This window comes from Antechinus flavipes, chromosome 5 (assembly GCF_016432865.1).
Source record: "Antechinus flavipes isolate AdamAnt ecotype Samford, QLD, Australia chromosome 5, AdamAnt_v2, whole genome shotgun sequence".
Taxonomy (NCBI): Eukaryota; Metazoa; Chordata; class Mammalia; order Dasyuromorphia; family Dasyuridae; genus Antechinus; species Antechinus flavipes.
The window spans coordinates 277,281,295-277,302,492 of NC_067402.1; the positions used below are offsets into that span (position 1 = coordinate 277,281,295).

Consider the following 21,198-nt stretch of genomic DNA (forward strand, 5'->3'; position numbering starts at 1 on the left):
AAAATTTATTTTGTTTCTCTTTCTGTTCACTTGTATTTATATATAGTTTTCTCCTAACTTGTCAAAGGTAAGAATTGGTTTGTTTATTTTTTTCCCAGTCTTTGTATTCACATCACCTAACCCCAGTCAAAAGAGATTAGATTTGTTCAACTTGTCCTCAGAGGGCAAAAGAATTTTTTTAAGTGAAAGTTATAAATAGATAAATTTAAGCTTCTTGTTAGAAAAAAGTTCCTAAAACAATAAGAATTGGCTCAAAGTGGATTGCTGCTAGGTAAGAAGGGAGGTTCCTTTTTACTTGCAGTCATCTGAAAGTTGGATGACTATTCATTGAGTCTGTTGCAGATTCTTTTTCAGATTCATGATAGATTAAGTGATCACTGAGATCCCTTAAACTCTGAAACTTCTAGGATCTAGTCTAACTATCTCATCTTATAGTTGAGGAAACTGAGGCAGAGATATCTGACCAAAGTTACCCAGCTAAGATCAGAGCTGATATTCAAAATCCTATCCTGTCCTCTGGTTTCTAGATCAAAACCCTTTCCATTATATATCCCAAAGTGCTTCTTATCCTTCTGGGACTCTTTCAGAGGATCAGATGTCTACCACCCACTCCACTCCTACCCCCCAGAAAATTAGTTATACATCCAACTTTTCCCCATGTGTGGCAGGAAATTATGCCATGTACTAAATAGTGAATAAAATATAGAAAACTGTGCTGGGAATTTCTGGTAACACATGCCTCTTCCTTTTGACAGAAAGGCAAACAGTGTGAGGGTGAACAATGTGTGCTTTAAAAAAAAAAAAAGTAGGTGTATGTTTTCAGACATGGCCAATATATAGATTTGTTTTGCTTGGACTGTGGACAGGTTAAGTAATCTGTAATCTTGATGAGATTATTGTTTCCAGGAAAAGCACAATTAGCCACATGTAATAGGTTAGAAGGGGGGAAAAGAAGTATCATGGGAAATCAACAATGTTTTAAAACAGAAAAGAACATTTAAAAAACTTTCTTTTAAGAGAGATGCTGGAATGGCTACAAAATAAGGTCTTCAATTCTGTTGGTGAAACTTAACCTATTGATGTTGTAAGTTTGGAGGGGGGGTTTAAAATAGCAACTATAACTGATTTTATGAGAGAAAGGAGGGAGAAAAAGGAAGGTAGGATATAAGTATTCGCTACCTCACCAGAGTAGGATACCAATCTCTTCTGTGATCTTTACCTACTTTTGAATAAACCTGTATTATACCAATTAACAAAAAGGGGAGAAAAAAAATCATCCTAGGCTATCTTCATGGCTCACTCAGTCCAGTGGGTAGGTTGTGCCAAAAAATGGAGTAGCTGTCTCCTAGGACATTGGACTCAGAGTTTAGAATGTCGCCCCAAAAATGAGCCCCCAATTTTTTGTCTTATAGAATGTTTGTGTGTTCATGGGAAATGTGATAATCAAATAGACAGTGATGGGGCCTGCCTTCCTGGAACCTGTAAGGATGGATCAGCTGGAAAGTTCTGTGATAAGCAGACCACAGCATGTGGCCCTTATGTCCAATTCTGTCATATCCATGCAAATTGTGAATACAGCAACAGATTTGCCAGGTAAGATATCTATCTTTTAACAATCAGGTGTGGACCTATCACCTAAGGAACTTCTTATAGAGTTCAAAACTGGAAGAGATCTTAGAAGTCATCTGAGTAACCTGAGACCCACTGAAGAAAGATGATTTGCCCTTAAAAATGAATTAAACAACCCCATAAAGAAAAGGTGATTTGTTTTCCATCATCACAAAGTTTTTAATAATTGAGATAGCTAAGTAAATAGAATTCTGGACAAATTGAGTTCAAATCCTGCCTTAGATAGTTCCTAGGTATGTGACCCTGAGTAAGGCATGATGTACCCAATATAATATCATCTGCAAATAGGAGTTTTAGGGCACTCTCTCCTATAGCAAATTCCTCTTTCACTTGGACTCTTGTGCTAAATAACTTCCACAACAGGAATTACAATAGCCAACTTAAACTTGCTTAGAGAGCCAGTTGTTAAATTTATACCTTAGTAATCAACAAATGCTACAAGGCCGATTTGAATCATTGTTTTGTTAGTTATCTAAATTTAAGAAAGTGATGGATAAAATGTTAATAATGTGGATTAAACTTAAAAGTGTTTCCTGCCTACCTTTTTTTAAGAAAGTTGGTTGTTAAACATTTGGCAGCAAACCTTCTCAGTTATTACAACTCAAAATGAGTCTTGCAGGATTCTGACACATACCCAAATTTCCAATTAAAGGAAAAGCTTTAGGGGATGTTTTACTCTAATAAAAAAAATGCTTTTTTTTTTAAATCACCAACAACACAAATGTGAGGGGGTTCTGAATTCTTTATATTTTAATTAATTAATGCCTTTTAATTTCTTTCATTTATAATTTAGATTTAATTTCTACTTTTTAATTAGATGAGTGATTATAAAACTTTACTTTCTAATCTATCTTTTCTCTACCTTAAAACCTCCCTTCATCAAGAATGTCTTCAGTGTATATATATATATATATGATTCTCATAAAGATTTTACAGAGATGAGAAAACAGGTATGTGGGTTGGTAGTTATTTATATTTTCTTGATCATCCTTTTTTGCTGAGGATGTGGAGGGAAGTGATAATGACTTAGACTCATTTCAAGTCTTTGGCATCCTCCTTTCCCTCAGATATATTAAGAATTGATGCTCAGTGCTCTCAGAATTGCATCACCTCCAACACTAATACCAATAGGTTCTCTCTACTTGGCCCAATCCATTTGATCTTCCCATCCTTCTCCTTTCTTTCATATCCAATTCTCATGTAGTACTTTTCTGCCTATGATATAACAGTCCAAATGGAAAGGATTTGTCCTCCTTGATAATGAAAAGAGCATGTTGCTTTTTCTTCTTTCTTTCTTTCTATATTTTTTTTACAAATCTTTTTCATTTTTTGTTTGTTATCTTCTTTATGTTTTCATCATTAAACATCCTCAGAATGATTCTGGATGGTTGATTCTTTTTTTTTTTTTACACATCTTTTCCATTTTTTATGTTTGTTATTCTCTTTATGTTTTCATCATTAAACATCCTCAGAATGATTTTGAATGGTTGGATCTTTGACCAAATATTTTTATTTTTTTCTCACTAATTTTTGTGGGTTGCAATTTTCCACTATCTTTGCCTGTGAGATTTTACAAATGAGAATATTCTTAACTTGAATTGCCATCAATACCATCTTTTAAAGAACAAAAAAAAATGAAGGTTCTTCAGCTGCCTCTCCAACTTTCTAACTTTTTCAGAAACTTGTCAATTTTCTATAATCATTAAACATTAGTGAAACATTGTTCACAACAATAAGCTTATATGATGATCAACTGTGATGGACTTGTCTCTTTTTAACAATGAGGTGATTCGGGCCAATTCCAATAGACTTGTGATGGAAAGAGTCATCTGCATCCAGAGAGAGGTCTCTGGGCACTGAATATGGATCTCAACATAGTATTTTCACTTTTTTTGTTGTTTGCTTGCTTTTTTTTCTTTCTCTTTTTTTCCCTTTTGATCTGATTTTTCTTGTGCAGCATGATAAATGTGGAAATAATTTAGAAGAATTGTACATGTTTAATCTATATTGGATTACTTGATGTCTAGGGGAAGGGAGTAGGAGAAAGGGAGGGAGAAAAATTCAAAACAGAAGGTTTTGCAAGAATGAATGTTGGGAAGTATCTTTGCATGTATTTCTTTTTTTTTTTTGCATGTATTTCAAAAATAAAAATAAAAAGCTATTAAAAAATAATAAAACAAATTCTGAGTGGGGGAAAAAAAGACTTATTGAGCAAACTGGAACTTGGCTGAATGGGTTACCATCCCCTTCCTTTTTAGTATGAAATTTATTAAATATGCTTCCTTGAGAGAATTCCTCTTATGAGTGTCCAGTTCAAGGAAGGTAATAGTCCCATTAAACCCTGCTTTGGTCAAACTATCCCAGGAGCCCTTCTGACTATTGCATTTTAAGAAGAATAGCTACAAATTAAATTATGTACAAAGGCAGATTAGCAGAATGACAAAGATCTAGGAACTATGTCATGTGAAAATTAGAAATAGGAGTGTTTGAGATTTTTAAAGAGATGACAGGAAAATATGATAATTGGTCATTTGTATATTTCAAGAGTTACTATATTAGAATGAAAGCAGATCTTGATCACTTGGAGGAGGAGAGAGAAAAAAGTTCAATTCATTATAAGTAAAAACATTGATAGAAATATCCCAAAATGCAACAAAATACTTCCAAAGAAGGTATTTCTCATTGTTGGAGATGGATAGCCCATATTGTGAGGGAGAGATCTCCTAGCTGGGTGGGAGGTTGGATCATGTGATTGCCAAGGACTCTCCTCTAACTCCATAACTGAGCACAATCCTGTTTTTCAGCTGTGTCTGCAAACAAGGATACCAAGGTGATGGGACCATTTGTACAGAAGTAGACCCATGCGCAGGAAACATCCCAGGAGGCTGCAGCAGCAATGTGAGAATTTGGCTTTATCTCACATAAGGGATAGAAGTTGTAGGGGGTAGAAAAAAGAAGAAGCAATGTTGGATCTCCCATTCTTCAGTTTGTTTTTTGTTTGTCTGTTTGTTTTGAGCCATATGAATATGTTGATAAAGAGGAAATATTGCAGAGTGGATATAGTCTAGCTTTAGAACCAGGAAGACTTTAAAGAAAGTCCTTCCCATGAGATTTATTGTCTGAATGACCCTGGGGAGTCGTTTAATAACTCCCTAGGAAATGTCTGGCTCTAAGCTCCCAATTTATATTTCCTTACCTAGAATTCCCTTCTACCAGTGAAATCGTGGATTCTGTACCTATTCCTATGACCACGCCAAAGCTTCTAGTGCCTTTTGTTTTGTTTTGTTCAATTCCATAGGCAGAATGTATTAAAACCGGTGCAGGAACTCACATGTGTGTCTGCCAACCTGGATGGACCGGAGATGGAAGAGATTGCACAGCAATTAATAACTGCTTGCTACCCAACTTTGGAGGTTGCCATGACAATGCAACCTGCTTGTATGTAGGTCCTGGCCAGGTAAGCGATGGGTCAGGTGTCAGACAAGAAGCAGACTTAGAGATGGTACCATTTTCTAAAATAGGATTGAATATGTTTTAGGTGTGGATCATTAGGTAGTGCAGCAGATAGAACGACAGTCCTGGAGTTAGAAAGAATCATCTTCCTGAGTTCAAATCCGGCCTCAGATACTTCCTAATTGTGTGATCCTGGGGATAAGCCTACTTGCCTCAGTTTCCTCCTCTGTAAAGTGAGCTGGAGAAGAAAATGGCAAACCACTCCAGTGTCTTTGCCAGGAAATCCCAAAAAGGGTCATGAAAACTTTAGCATGACTGAAAGAATTCAACAAATGTGCTTTAGCATAGAGCTTGGGGAGATGCAATAGCAGCAGTTAGCAGAAGTATGGCATAATGGTTACGGTGCTGGATTTGGAGTCAGGAAATTTGGTTTCAAATCCCACTTCAGATGCTTACTAGCTGTGTAATCCTCAGACAGTCACTTCATTACTCAAAGTCTCAGTTTCCTCACTTATAAAATGAACAGGTTGGACAATCTGACCTCCAAACTCTCTTTCCACTTCAAATATAATATCCTGTATTATTTTTCTCTCACTTACTTTAAACAAGTCCTTTCTCCTTTATGCGCCTTACATACATACATACACACCTATATACATAGGGGGATACCCCATTTATAAAGTAAATGCATCAGTTGATCAATAAGCAATTATTAAGTACCTACTATATGCCTGGCACTAGACATACAAAAACAAAAAAATAAAAGCCCCTATTCCCAGAGAACTTACTTGCTTCTTCATTTTTCTTTCTGCTCTTCCTACCCAACCACCCTTATTTCTTTACTCATTCCAATTAGACTCATCCATGACATCCCATTTCTGAGCTTGTCTAGAAAACTGATTGATAGCACCTAATAGAGATCATGGGATGAAGTCACATGTCTATTTTTGTAATATCTTATTTATTAAGTTTCTAGATTTTTTTCCCCAGAGTCAAAATAATTTTAACAATATTTCCTATTCTTTCAGATACAAGAGTTCTCTTAAATTTCAATGTACTTGGAGATGCTGAAAAATTGCCTTTCTTTTCCTAGACCTACTTAATTTGGGTTCTTAGAGCTTTTATTTTGCCCTTGACTTTAATCAGAATGTAGAGCAATTAGAGCAGCACAGTGGCAGTTAGGTGATATATTCAATAGACTACTAGAATTCAGAGAATGTGAATTCAAATCCTGCCTCAGCTAGGTGATGGAGTGGATAGAACACTGGGCTTGAAATTGGGAAGACTCATCTTCCTGGGAGTTCAAATCCTATCTCACACACTTACTAGCTCTGCGACTCTGGGCAAGTCACTTAACCCTGTTTGCCTGAGTTCCTCATCTGTAAAATAAACTGGAAAAGGAAACTACAAAGTAAACTCACCAAGAGTAGGACAACTTTGAATGAAAAGCTCAACAACAGTTCAGACCTTAGTAACTGTGTGACCCTAAGGCTTAATTTTCCCTTAACTTTATTTCTTAACTGTAAAATGGGAATAACGAAAGTACCTCTCCCACGGAGTTGTTAATGATCAAATATTAGCTATGTGACCCTGACAAGTCATAGAAACCCTTCTTAATTTCAATTTCCTTATCTGTAAAACAGGAATAATGATAACATCTCCCTTACAGTATAGTTTAGAGGATCTGAGTTAATATGTAAAATGCTTTGTAAATCTTTAAGCACTACATAGGTACTAGTTGCTATTATTATCAATAAGGCAGGGTAATAGGAACTATGCCCCAGGGCATACTGACAGTATTTAGAAATCCTTCTGCTGGACAGAAACATAATTTAGCATCTATTTAGCATGAATAATTAATTAAAATGGGAAGCTCCCAGATGGTGGGCAGAAGTGAGCTCCCCTAATCCCACAAGCTTATGCAGGGATTCTGGGAATGACAGTTTCCCATAGTGGGCGACATCCCCTCTCCCTCCAGTTGGGAGCACAATGCTGACCCTCCCCCCCCTTGCCATGTACAGAAAAATTCCTAGTGATGGAGTAGAATACCATTTAGACTGAGTTTCAATAGATGGAAATTCAAGTCCTAAATGCTGCTTATGCAAGAATAAGAAGATCATTTCATTACTCCAAATCTTTTTTTTTTTTTTCATTTTAAACCATGGGGACCCAAATCCTAAAGACTCCAGTTACAGAGTGCTCTCCCTCCTCCTCTCCTCCTCTTAGTCTCCCTGGCTTCCTTCAAGATTCAGCCAAGATCCTACCTTCTGCAGGAACCCTTTTCCCAACACACCTCCCCTCTGAGGTTTCCTTCCCTTTTCACTATATAAAACATGTATCTTAGATTTGATATATAGCATTGCATGTGTTACATACATAGTCATTTGCATAGAATGTGAGCTCTACAAGAGATGTAACCATATTTTGTTTTGTTTTTACCTCTACTTGTATCCCCAGAGTTTAGCCTGGCACGTAATAACCATTTGATAGATTCTTCTTGACTGATTGTTAAGAATACTGAGTAGGGAGGAGGGAAGACCTGTAATGGAATCCTAATTCTGACACTTGTTTTCTGTATGACCTTGGAAAAGTCATTGAACTTTTCTGAGCCTCAGATTTACCATCTATAAAATGGGCATAATAAAATCTTCAGTCTCCGTTCCTCGGGTTTGTTTTAAGGTTTAAATGAGGCAAGGCAGGTAAGGGACTTTGAAAAGCCACAAGCACTATGTGATTGTCAAGTAGTAGTATTCTATGCATCGACAAAGGTGACACCATTGATGATACCACATGTAATAGTGAGGATGAGATTGTGAACTTCTTATTGTGCCTTTTAAAAGTCTGAAGAAACTAATTGTTTAAGTAACTACTCTTGTGCCCTATTCTGGAACTGCAGCACAACTGTGAGTGTAAAAAAGGATTCCGAGGCAATGGGATTGACTGTGAACCAGTAATGTCGTGCTTGGAACAAACAAGGAAATGTCATCCCCTGGTGAGTAACTTTTATTGGGGAGGAACAGTAAGTTAGCAAGTGGAAAATACAGGGCTTGGAATCTAATCTTGTCTCTGCCCTTTACCAAATGTGTGACCCCAGCAAGTCCTTTTTCTGTTCTGGGCCTGAGTTTTTGAGCCATAGTCATTTATGCCTCAGTTTCCTCATGATGATAAATAAGGCTAATAATATCTATAGTACCTAACTCACAAGATTGCTATGAGGATCAAATGAGTTAATAGAAATGAAGTGCTTTCAGTGATTCAACAAATAATTATTAAGCACTTAATGGATGAGATTCTGGGAATATAAAAATAAATAATGATAGCAATTTCTGACTACATTCTACTGGACTCAATCAAGCAATTAACAAGCATTTATTAAATGCCCAATATGTGTCAGGTTTTGATGGCACAAATACCAAAAATAAAATAGCCCCTCCTTTTAAGGATCTTTGAGGAATAAGAATATACATAGAAATATACCAGATTTTGCCTCAGTTTTCTAATCTGTCAAATGAGCTGAAGAAGGAAATGGCAAACTACTCTAGTATCTTTGCCAAGAAAACCCAAAAAAGAGTCATTCACAGCTAAACAATTTACGCATGAAATACAAAATAATTAAGTAAAAGTCACTGGCAGTGGGGAGAAGGAGTAAACTAGCAGTTTGATGGGAAATCTGGAAATATTTCATATAAAAGAGTTAATTGAACTGAATTGTGAAAGAATGAAAGGAATTTTCTGAGGTAGTGATAAAGAAGGGCCCGGCACTCTAGGCATGTAGCATGGCTTAGGAAAATCCTAGAGATTAGAAATGCCCCTTATGTATGAAAAACAGAAGGCCAATTTGCCAAACTTTGGAAAGATAGGATCACGATAGGTTAGAACAAAATTGCAAGAGCTTTAAAATCCAAATACACAGGGGCAGCTAGGTGGCACAGTGGATAGATCACCAGCCCTGAAGTCAGAAGGACCTGAGTTCAAATGTGACCTCAGACACTTAATACTTCCTAGCTGTCTGACCCTGAACAAGCCACTTAACCCCAATTGCCTCAGCAAATAATAATAATAATAAAATAAAATAAAATCCAAAAACAAGGATGGTGTTTGATCACAGAGGGAATGAATGGCTAGAGCTTTTTGTGAAAAAGCTTCCAACTTCCAACTTGAAATTCTATGATCAGATCCTTCCCTCTGGGTCTTAATATCTGTGTGGGAATGTGGTGCACTATGCAATTCCCTCAGACTTATCTGTAGGCAGGTGGTATTGCAGTAGATAGAGTCCTGGATCTTGAGTTAAGAAGACTTATCTTCCTCAGTTCAAATCTGGCCATAGACACTTAGTTGTATAACTACAGACTCTTACTACTTTTATGACCCTGAACAAGTCACTCGTTTGCCTCAGTTTCCTTATCTGTATAATGAGCTGACAAAAGAAATGGCAAACCATTTCTTTGCCAAGAAAACCCCAAATAGAGTCACAAAGAGTCAAACATAATTGAAAATGACTAAACGGCAATTAAAAAAAAAATATATATATATATATATACATATATATATGTGTGTGTGTATATATATATATATATATAAAACATTTATCATCCACTGTGTATATCTTGTACATATCTTTGTCTCTATTAGAATGTAAATTTCTTGTTTTTGCTTTTCCTTTATATTGAATAGTATCAGGCACATCATAAGTACTTTGTCAATGCTTATTCATTGTTTAGAGATGACCAGATGGATCTGACACTAGATTCAGCTAGTGAAGGAAAATCATTTCCCTCACCTTTCTTTTCTCAGGCGACCTGCCAGCCCACTTCCTCTGGCCTCTGGAGCTGTGTTTGCCAGGACGGTTATGAAGGAGATGGCCTGATATGTTATGGAAATGTAGCTATGGTAAGTAATCCAAATGAACCCTGTTTTTAAAAGAAAGAGAGAGGGAGAGAAATAAGATCAAATCTTGTAAAGAAATTTTACCAGAAACCATGAGATCTTTTCATCATAAATTTTCCAAGGAGTCATGAACCCAAGACAATAGTGCCTTGTCCTAATGCATGAATGACATTGAGACTTTCAGTTTGACAGTAAGAAAGCCAACAGAGTCTGCCATGAACAAAGGTGAAGATGTTCTATTTTGGTCCAAACTCATCCCTTTATATAAAAAAAAAAAAGTATAAAAAGCATCTTATTTAAAATGGGCTGGCAGATGGGGAGTTCCAGGATGTAAGAAAAAACAATTAACAAAAATAAATTCTGGAGTCAAGAACAGGAGGATGTCATCCACAAATTGCATGATAGGAGAAGATGGGCTGGTCAAACAGAATGACAAATGGACAACCCAAGCATGTTGTTGATGCCCTCTTGAGATCAGAGGTAATCTGGGAATCTTCCCTCATTTTGGGTGGATTCTCTGAGAAGAACGTATGGGAAAGCATGGACAAGAGTGAGCACAGGATGGGGGGTATGGCTGGGTTGTGGTTTACATTTCTGGAGGCAGCTCTGAAATAGATGAGAGCTAAGAACCATCTGTTTGTTGGAGAGGTAAAACCATTTGCATTATAAGTATAATTGGGGCAAGTCCTTCCCTAGGCTGAGTGCTAAAGATTCTAGTGTTGAGTCCTTAGCACATCAGAGGGGGGACTCTTTCAGAAAGAGGAGAGGAAGTGCCCTGACCTGGATGTCAATAATCCCGAGAGCCATTTTCTTTTGGTGGACATAATTTTCTTTATTTGATATTGAGCACAATACTCAGTGACTAATACAGCCCCTGGTACGTGACAAAAACTTTAATGAACGTTTGCCAACTGATCTATAAATATGCAGATTGAAGCTAGGATTACAGGAGCTCTCCTGTATTTGAGAGAAATAGATTTCTGAGATCTCATCCACTTCTAGATCCACGAATCTGTGATCCTAAAATTGAATTATGCACCAAAGCACTTAACTCTCGCCTTTCAAATATGGCAATAATCTGGTATCCATATTTGGCTAATATACCATATAAACTATTTAAATCCTATAGCTGATTCTTCTTTATTGTCTCTGGATCTTTATCAGTGTTTTCTTTCTGCACTGAAGGACCTTTGACTTAGACTATTTTCTTCTCTCTCCCTCTCCTTCCCCCTCTTTTTCTCCCTCCCTCTTTTTCCCCTCCTTCTTCCCTTCCTCTCCTTCTCTCCTTCCTTTTCCCTCCCCCTCTCCCTCACTTCAGGACTGGTGCTCTATCCACTTTGCCACCTAGCTGCCCCTATTTTCTTTTTTTTAATTTAATTTCTTTTTTTTTTTTTTTTTTGAGGCAACTGGGGATGAGTGATTTGCCCAAAGTCACATAGCTAGTAAGAGTCTAAGGCTGGATTTGAATTCAGGTCCTCCTGAGTCCAGAATCAGTACTCTATCAATTATACCACTTAGCTGCCTCCTTTTGGCTTTATTTCTATGAGACATTGGATCATTGAATAAACTTTAGAAAAGACTATATAGATCAATCTATTCTACCTTCCTCACTTTATAAATGAGCAAACTGAAACCTAGAAAGATGATTTTTCCCAAGGTCATTAGGATAATTTGTAACAGAGCTAGGATTTGAATTCAGGTCTTCCAAGTTCAAATTTACTCTTATTTCTGCTATAGTGAAAAGCTCCTCCAGATTGGCATAGCAAAAATCAATCAACAAACATATCCTTTTTAGAATTTAATTCAATTTAATTTTAATACACATTTCTTTATAAATCATGTTGGAAGAGAAAAATCAGAACAAAAGGGAAAAACCACATGAGAAAAAAAATTTAAAAGAAGTGAACATAGAATGTGTTGATTTACATTCAATCTCCATAATTCTTTTTTTACAAACATTCATTAATCACATACATAACTATATATATATACATGCATACATTACATTACATTATATTTACATTCAAACTCCATAATTTTTGGATTCAGATGACATTTTCTGTCCAAAGTCTGTTGGAATTGCCCTGGGTCACTGAACCACTGAGAAGAACCAAGGCTGTTGTAGTTCTTGCTGTTATTGTATACAATGTGTTCCCGGTTCTGCTTGTTTCACTCAGCATCAGTTCATGTAAATCTTTCCAAGTCTTTCTAAAATCAGTTCAACAACCATATCTTAAATGTCATACACTGTTCTAGGATCTGAGAATGCAAAGACTGGTTCCTGTCTTCACAGAGCTTATATTCTGTCACAAAAACCATGTATAGATATTTAAGCATATTCTCCCCCAAAAAAAATACAAAATGATAAGAAATATAATTAAGAAAAATTTGATAATTTTGATAAAAATAATATAATAATGATAATGAAAAATTTTTTAATAGAAAGTGTTTGAACTTTGAAATTTTGAAGGAAACTTGGGATTTGGTGAAATAGAATACCTGACTGAGAACCTCAGGACTTGGATTCAAGTCTTAGATCTGTATGTCATAGTATAATTCACTTAATGTCGCTGATCTTTGATTTCTTCATCTACCAAATCATTCAACCAGTCCACAAGCATTTAGTAAGTGCTTACTGTATGCCAAATACTTGGGAACAAAGAGAAAAAGTAAAAAGAGTCCCCCCTTCAAATAGGTTATGCTCTTTTTAAAAATAGATTTTATTTAGATCTTTTATCTTCCCATCACCTAGGTTCCCCCCCGTATCTCTTCCCTGTTCTTTCCTAAAGATTCACACCTGATAATGAAGAATTTATTTTTAAAGAAAAGGAAAAGAAATTCAACAAAATCAAGCAATTTATTTTAAAAAATAATATTTTTAGGCAACAAATTCCCCACATTCACTAATGTTTAGGGAGAGAAGTATTTTCTCCTGTCTCTTCTTTGGGGCTTATTTATTCTTTCTGATGTTGCAACATTCATTTTTTATTGTTTTGTGGTGATAGTTTTTTCCCATTTATATTGCTGTCATATCTGTTGTATTCCTGGCTCTAATTCCTCCACTCAGCATCAGTTCATACAAGTTCTCTTCTACTTCTCTGTATCCATCATACCGATCATTTCTTACAACACAAGACTCTGCTATATTCACATAACCATGTTTAGCCAATCCCCCCAAAGATGGCCACCTATATAGTTTGTTTCCAGTTCTTTGAGGGTTTTATGTTCAAATGAGAGACATGTACGTAAATCAGCACATACAAGATACATGCAAAACAATTGGAAAATAGCATCAGGGAGGAAGGCACCAGCAGGTGAAAGAACCAGAAAACATATTTTGCAGAAGATGACATTTGAACTGAGTCTTGAAGGAAGCCCAGGCTTCTAAGAGCAAAGGTTAGAATTGATGACCTCTAAGGGTTATGAAAGATCCAAAATTTTATTATTCTTATCTTTTCAAATGCATCAAACTGTGAGTTTCCCATGGTGGGTTCAGATGAATATTCATGCATTTCAAAGAACTCCTCTGGAGCTACCATAGATACCAGCCTCTAAAGTCTCTCTCTCCTTTCACATCCCCTTGACAACATTCTTTCTCTGCATTATCCCCAGCCTATTATCATAATGGGACTACTTTTCTAGATGAGCTGGCTTTAAGGTGGATTCAATGCAGAATCAATTCAGCTTTACCAAATCCTATAATTGCGCCTCACTGCAGAATACAAACAAGTCAGGTTTATCACGTGTGACCTTTACATTCATGCCATATTCCTCAAAAGAATGCCCTCCAATTTGGAACAAGCTATTGGAAGAATCAACTGGGCTGTTAACTACCTAGGCAATCAATCAGAGAATATCAGACAAGCTTAAAAGCCAGTACTTGAAATAATTGGGAAATTACTCGTGCTATAGAGAAATCTGCCCCAGTAGAATTTTTTAATTTTTTTAAAATTTAATTAGTTTTTAATTTAATTAATTTTAATTAAAACTTTTTGTTTTTAAAACATATAGATGGATAATTTTTTAACATAGATCCTTGCATAGCCTTGTGTTCCAAATTTTTCCCTCTTTCTCCCCACCCCCTTCCCTAGATGGCAAGTAAACCAATATATATTATACATGTTAAAATACATGTTAAATACAATATATGTAAACATATTTATACGATTATCTTGCTCACAAGAAAAATCAGATCAAAAAGGAAAGAAAATGAGTAAGAAAATGAAATGTAAGCCAACAACAACAAAAAACAGTAGCATTTTAAGAAGAAAGTTGGTGTTCTCCCATACTGCAGAGAGGTCAAATCCTTTCTATACTTAAAAAAAAAAAAAAAAGTCCTCACTCATGCCTGCAACCTAGTTCTTGTTTCCTGTCTAAACTGATGGAAATCTTCATATCCCACCAAGTCCATTTTGGTCTTGCTTCCTCCATTTTTATTATATTCATAATATCCACAAATATGACCAGTGACCCAGAGAATCCCAGACTCAACTTCCATCTTCATTTTTTCTTGAGTTTTTTTTTTTGACATTGGATAGTTCTGTTCGACACAAAATTCTCTCTCAACTCGGCTTCTCGGATGGATATGCTGCTATCCCAATTTTTCACCTACCTCACTGACTCTTCCTCCTCTGCTTTTCCTGACTCCATTCACACACCTTATGTGAATGTGGGTATTCCCCAAAGGAAATCCTCAGTTTTCTGTTTTCTCCTACTATATGTTCCTTTGAAAATCTCATCTACTTCAAAGGCTTAATTATCCCCTTATGAATCCCAAATGAATCCCAACTATGAGTACTGTATATTCAGCCTTAACTTCCTAGATTTCAGTCAGTGAACAAATATTTATTAAATGGCTACTTCATTCAAGTACATTTAGACACTGAGGATAAGAGAAAGAATGAGATAATTCCAACCCTCAAGTTGCTTATATTCTCTAAGGGAAACATCTTGTATACATGTAAATAAAAACAATATATGTAAATAAAAGACAACTTCAAAGGGAAAAAAGGAAGAGAATATGCATTTATATAATGACTACTAGGTTCTGAGCATTGTCCTAGCAACTTAGAAACATTATCTCATTTAATTGGAGAATAGATGGCTATGTTGAATAGAAAGATGATCTCAGCTTGTTGCAAAGACTGCTTTTGAGAAATACTGATTGAGTGACTTTGCAAGTCATTTCCCTAAGTGACCCAGAAAACTCTCTAACCATCTAAGGTGCAAAATGGTTGTTGATATGCTTAAGTGGAGGATATTTCTTATCTCCATAAATCAGGAGTGGAGCAATCTTTCATCTTCAACTCAACAAATCAAAAGTGAAAGATATTATCTTCCTTTGCAACCGATTCCTTTTTTTGATGTGCCTTTTTTGTTCATGATTTCCTTCCTTTTGGAAAGAGTCCTGTAATTGAATCCTTAGGGCAGGTGGGTGATACACTAGAAAGAGCTCGGGGCTGGAGTCAGGAAGACTCCAAATTCAAAACCAGCCACAGACTCTATCTGTGGTACCCTGGGCAAGTAATTTAACCCTGTTTGCCTCGATTTACTCATCTGAAAAATGAACTGAAGAAGAAAATGGCAAACTACTTCAGTATCTCTGACAAGAAAACCCCAAATGGGGCCACAAGGAGTTGAACATAACTGAAACAACTAAACAACAGCAAGAACTGAGATGTAGGGACAGAAATAGATACTTCCACTTGAAACACACAACATTCTGGGTACAGTATGAAATTACAAGAGGTCTAGAATTTTTTAAATAACGTTCTTTATTAATAATTTTTTGCACCTGTGTTTTCATCAGCAAAGGGAGTCCTTGGTGAAGAACTTCCTCTGCCAACACAAATCAGCATCAATTAATATCATTTCATATTAAATACAGAATAAATTGCATTTTTAGCTATTTGATATATTAATGCAATGTAAGTAATATATTTATCAAGTTTTATTTATTTTATTGTTTTAGGTAAGTTTATATTTGCTATATTTTATTACTTGTATTTATAATAATTTTTTATTTATTATTTTTTACTCTTAAAGATCTTATCCTCTAAGGGAAAATTTTGACAAAGCAATACATAAATAACTTTAATGCACATCAAAACATGATTAATATAAGAGCAAAGGTTAAATAAAATGCTATCAGAATTCAAGGAGAAAGGGAAATCTTACTTGTACTGGGAGGAGTAAGATGGGGTGAATGAGAAAAGAGAATAGTAGGAGGCAGTTGACTCAGAAAAGGAAGTAGCACCTGAGTTGCGTGTTGGAGCTGTTTCAGTGACTTTGCTCATGGAATTATTTTTTCACCAGTCTTTGGAATAATAAAGCCTGCCAAGAGTTAAGATAATGAGAAAATCTGGCAAAGTGCAAATTGTCTAATAGCTAATGAACTCATTAATGTCTCCATCAGAGAGACTGGCAGGCATAAGCTCAGAGGCTAGAAAGTTGAAAATGTGCTAAACTATATACTGTGATGATGCTTCTAATTGGTCTTTCTCTTATGTGTTCTCTCTCTTCTTCTTTCTTTTTCTTCCCCTCTCCTTTCCCCCACCCTTTTTGCCTCCCTTTCTTTCCCCTTTCTCCCTCCCTCTTTCCCTCTCCCTCTTTCTCATTCTCTCCCACTCTTGTTCATATTCACATGAATAAGGAACTGTCCCTTCTGTCAGAAGCCTCCATATTTAACCAATGGGTAAATGTAAGTATGTTTATTTGAATGTTAAAGTCATTGAATCACACATACAGGCTTGGGGAAATTAAATGACTTTAGTGAAAATGGATGGGGATTTCATGATTGAGCCCTGGAGGGTTAACTATGTTTCAATGTCTATGTCCCTTTCCTCCCTGTGGTGAAGGCCTAGGGAGAAGGGTGCCAACTAATATGAAGTAAAGACTCTGCCTTTGGCCTTCAAGACTCAAGTCTATAACTCTCAGAATTAAATTCAATTATTCAAGCATTTTTAAGCACCTACTATGTACCAGACACTGTCACTGACACACTAAAGTTACAAAAAAAAAAAAAGGAATAAAAATATTCCTCGCCCTCAAGGAATTTATATTCTAAAAAGGGAGACTGGGAAGCAAAAGGAAAATGTGGAGATAAGAAAAGGTCTCCTGCAAGGGGCAGCACTTGAATTAATCCTAGAAGGTTGTAAGAGGAAGAGATGAGGAGAAAATGTCTTCACATAGACACTCTACACCAATAAAATCATTATAGTGCTTCATCCCAACCCATCCAGCCAAACAAAATGTGCCAGGAACTCTCCTAGGTGCTAGGGGCACAAAACAAACAAAATCCTTTTTACATTCTTATATAAGATTCCCGAGTTAGATTTTTAGAGCCCTTCTCAGAAAAATAAAATTTAGGGCTCATTAACTACTCTGAATGATCCTCATTTCCATGCCAACCACAACCCAATGGACCACCCAACCCCAAGATTCCCCAGAGAATAGAACCTTCAGGATTCAAGATGTATAACCCCTCCCAGGTCCCAAACCACATTGTTAGCACTGCTAGCAGCCTCCATTTCATGATGTGGAACCTTCCCTCTTGCTCTGACTGTGATTTAGGAGGCCTCTTCACAAGCGATGCTCGCAAGTGCCTCCAACCTTACAGTCCTGGTGCCTTCCCAACAAGCCATCAAAAATATGGACCAAGATGAGAAGACCTTTTGGTTGTCAAAAAGCAACATTCCAACCCTCATCAAGTAAGTACAGCTCATGTTTAGTTCCAGACTAAAAGTTATCCATCGATTGTTGACTATGAGTGGATCTTGAAGGCTGAATACATTAAAGCCCCATGGCATTTTTCTGAAGGGCTTCTACAAGACATTCTTTGAACCTGGGGCCTCCTTAATTTGGACAGGCCTTCCAATAATTATTGAAGGCAATAATTGGAAGCACTGTTCTTGGATCAGGCAAGTCTAGATTTAAATTCCTACCTTTGAAGCTAGGATGACTTTGGGTGAGTCATTTAACTTCATGGTCTCAGTTTCCTTATCTGTAAAATGAATTCTAGATGGCTTTTAAGGTCCTTATTAAGTTTAAATCTGTGGTTTTACAACTATAAGAGATCATAGCCCATTCATACTTTCTCATCCTCTACAGTCCGGAGTCAGAGCACATCAATTAAGTCTCACCTCTGACATCTACTCCTTGTATAACTTTGGACAAGTCACTTACTCTCCTCAGTTTTCTTATCTTAAAATGGAAGGGGTCTTTGAATTTTCTTCTAGCTCTAAATCTATGATCCTATAACTTCCTCAGAGCCTCAGTTTATTCACCTATGAAATGTGAGTACTGAACTAGATGACTTCAAAGATCTTTTCCATCTCTAAATCTATAATTATGTGACTTTCTGTGGCTTTCAATACTCCTTCTATCTTTAGAACCATAATTCCATGGCCAGTGTCCATGTCCTCCTAAACATCCTCTCTAGAAGACCCATTCAATGGGTAGATGAACCTTCCTTTAGCATATCTCCCTTCTGTTTGACATAATATCCCATGATATGCTAATGGAACACAAGGGATATCCATTAGTTCTCACCTCATGACCAGCCCATATTCTCTTCTGGTCTCATATCCCTTTTAATATTTTTTCCAATTACATTATAAAGGTAGTTTTCTATATTCATTTTAGTAAGATTTATAGTTCCAAATTTTTTTCTCTCTCCCCCATCCCCAAGACAGCAAGCGATTCAATATAGGTTATACATGTACAATCATGTTAAGTGTATTTCCATATTAATCTTGTGAAACAACAATCAGAATAAAAGGGGAAAATCATAAGAAAGAAAAAAAAATTTAAAAAACAAAAATAGTCTGCTTTGCTCTTCATTCTTTCTCTTGATATGGATGGCATTTTCCAACATGTCTTTTGGAACCCACATCTCTCAAGAGCATCCATTATACCCTTTCTCCTGCACAAAGTATTGTTTAAAATGCTATTGTTGTCTTTAGACCTCACCCTTGTGACCTTTGGTTTTAGGTATCATTCCCTGGTGGGCACCTACAGAACCTCAGACCTCCAGGTCCTGTCTTCTTCAGACATGCTTGCAACATCTTTGCAAGGAAATTTTCTTCATTTAGCTAAAATGAATGGGGTAAGAATGTTTCAAAAATAGCTTTCATTTCCCTATATCTCCCTGCATGTATTATGTATGTGCCTATTGTCTCCTCCATTAAAATTTGAATCTTTTGAAGGGAGGAATTGTCTCCACTTTTTCTTTGTATTCTCAGAGCTTAGCAGGGTACATGAGTGTCTGGCACAAATTGCTTAATAAATGTTTTGTGATCAATTGCCTATTACAAATCATAGGATCATAGATCTGAACTGAAATAGACTTTTAGAGATATCTAGTCTTTTATCTTACAGATAAGGAAACTGAGGCTTGGAGAATTAAATGACTCTGCTATCCTCAGCAAGCTACATCTACAGAATGAAGTTTTTTTATTTTTCCCATTAATAAGTTTTTCTGTGTTTGTGTCATGAGATACGGAATTCCCTTATCAGAATACTTCTTTTACCAGTCAAATGGAACACTCCTCTGGATCTGAAGTCTTAAGACAGTTGCCTGAAGTGGTCAAGACTTATCCAAAGTCACTTAACTATTATGTATCAGAGGCAAGATTTGACCTTGACATTTTCCAGACCTTAAGTCTGAAGGTCAAGTGTGTACTCTGTTATGGGTAACATATTTTTAGAGGGAGTTTCCACATTGGAAAAATTAAAAATGCTTCAGGTCATAGGTCCATAGATGAAACCTAAATGGACTTAAATGAAGATCATACAGTCCAATATATCATTTTACAGATGAGGAAACTGAGGGCCTGAGAGATTAAGTGATTAAGGTCACATATGTATTAAGTGACAGCTGGGATTCCACATTCAAACTTCTATTATTCTCATTGAAAACTTCTTGGAGGGAACAGCTAAGTGGAGCAATGGTTAGAGCACCAGCTCTGAAGTCAAACCTGACTTTGAATCCACACTTCCTAGCTGTGTGACCCTGGGCAAATCACTTAACCCCAATTGTCCCAGCAAAAAAAAAAAAAAGAAAAAGAAAAGGGAAACTTCTGGGACAAGGTGATGATAACTAAACAACAAAAGAGAGAAGTCACAGTTAAAGAAAATATTCTATTACTGACAAGACCTTTTTTTTTTTTAATTTAGTATCTGTACAAAACCATAGGATGATACTTTAATGATATTTCTTAACTAAATGGCATAGTAAAACAAATGACAATTAAAATTTTACCAATGAAAATAGATGGACAAGACCATTTTTTAACCTGGCATAGATGCTGTATTCTGTATGCCTTTGGACCAATAATTCTATCTCTCTTGACCTGAGTTTCCTATTTCTGTTAAATGGCTGGGGCAAGTTGGTGGGGAGACTTGATGACTTCCGAGTTCCTGGAAAATCCTATGACGCTTCCATCACTCTTTGCCTTTCTTTCAGAAAGACATGGGCAGGATTGTGGATAAGTTGAACTTCATGCTAAACCTGAAAACCCTTCTATTGGCTATAATCCCCCCCCTTTCCCCACCAGCAGCCATATCACTCCAAACTCAAAGAATTTGTCTCCCCCCAGCTCTCTGTACTGGTCTTGTTTTTATAGAATATCACCATCGAAGGAGCTAACATCGTGGACAGCGACAAGGCAGCCACAAACGGCATCATCCATGTCATCGACAAGGTATTGAGTTGCAACTCTTTAATGAAGACAGATTTGGTCCTTTATCTCTTCCTCATGTTTCTCCTGAGCAGAATCTCCCAGGGGAGTCATGAATCTTTACAAGTCTAGAGCTTTGAAACTATCTAATCCAACCCCTCTTATTTTAGAAAGACTGAGAGGGAAGTGACTTACACAGCCAGTTAGGCAAGGTCACACAGAGAGTAAGTAACAGCCTCAGTATTTGAGTTTGATTTAAACTGAAAGCAGGATCTACAGGACATTACGGCTGGGAGATAGAATGTAGGGAGGGGGGAAGACATTGGGGAGAACCTAATTAGCTGTCTTCATATTAACTATAATTAGACACCTGATACGGTGCTCGCTGATCTCTTTTGTCTTGAGATTACAGAAAAAGTCATCTATTGTCAACTTAAGAAATAGAAACTATTATTCAGAATTCTTGAGGCATTCTATTTATTACACAGATGAGATCGTGAGCCATTGTAACAGACTGCCACTGAGCTTCCTAACATTTTTAAGCAGGTGA

The 21,198-nt window shown here is 36.5% G+C and overlaps 1 protein-coding gene across 1 annotated transcript in view; it reads left to right on the forward strand.

Moving 5' to 3' along the window:
• Positions 1–21,198, forward strand: part of STAB2 (stabilin 2) — a 202,031-nt gene that overhangs the window by 104,421 nt on the left and 76,412 nt on the right. Inside the window, exons 23-31 of the mRNA XM_051962503.1 lie at positions 1,413–1,593; positions 4,434–4,527; positions 4,928–5,086; positions 7,979–8,074; positions 9,877–9,972; positions 16,622–16,669; positions 17,542–17,678; positions 18,961–19,075; positions 20,595–20,672. Of these exons, the coding sequence (XP_051818463.1) occupies positions 1,413–1,593; positions 4,434–4,527; positions 4,928–5,086; positions 7,979–8,074; positions 9,877–9,972; positions 16,622–16,669; positions 17,542–17,678; positions 18,961–19,075; positions 20,595–20,672 (1,004 nt within the window). The remainder of the gene's footprint in view (positions 1–1,412; positions 1,594–4,433; positions 4,528–4,927; positions 5,087–7,978; positions 8,075–9,876; positions 9,973–16,621; positions 16,670–17,541; positions 17,679–18,960; positions 19,076–20,594; positions 20,673–21,198) is intronic.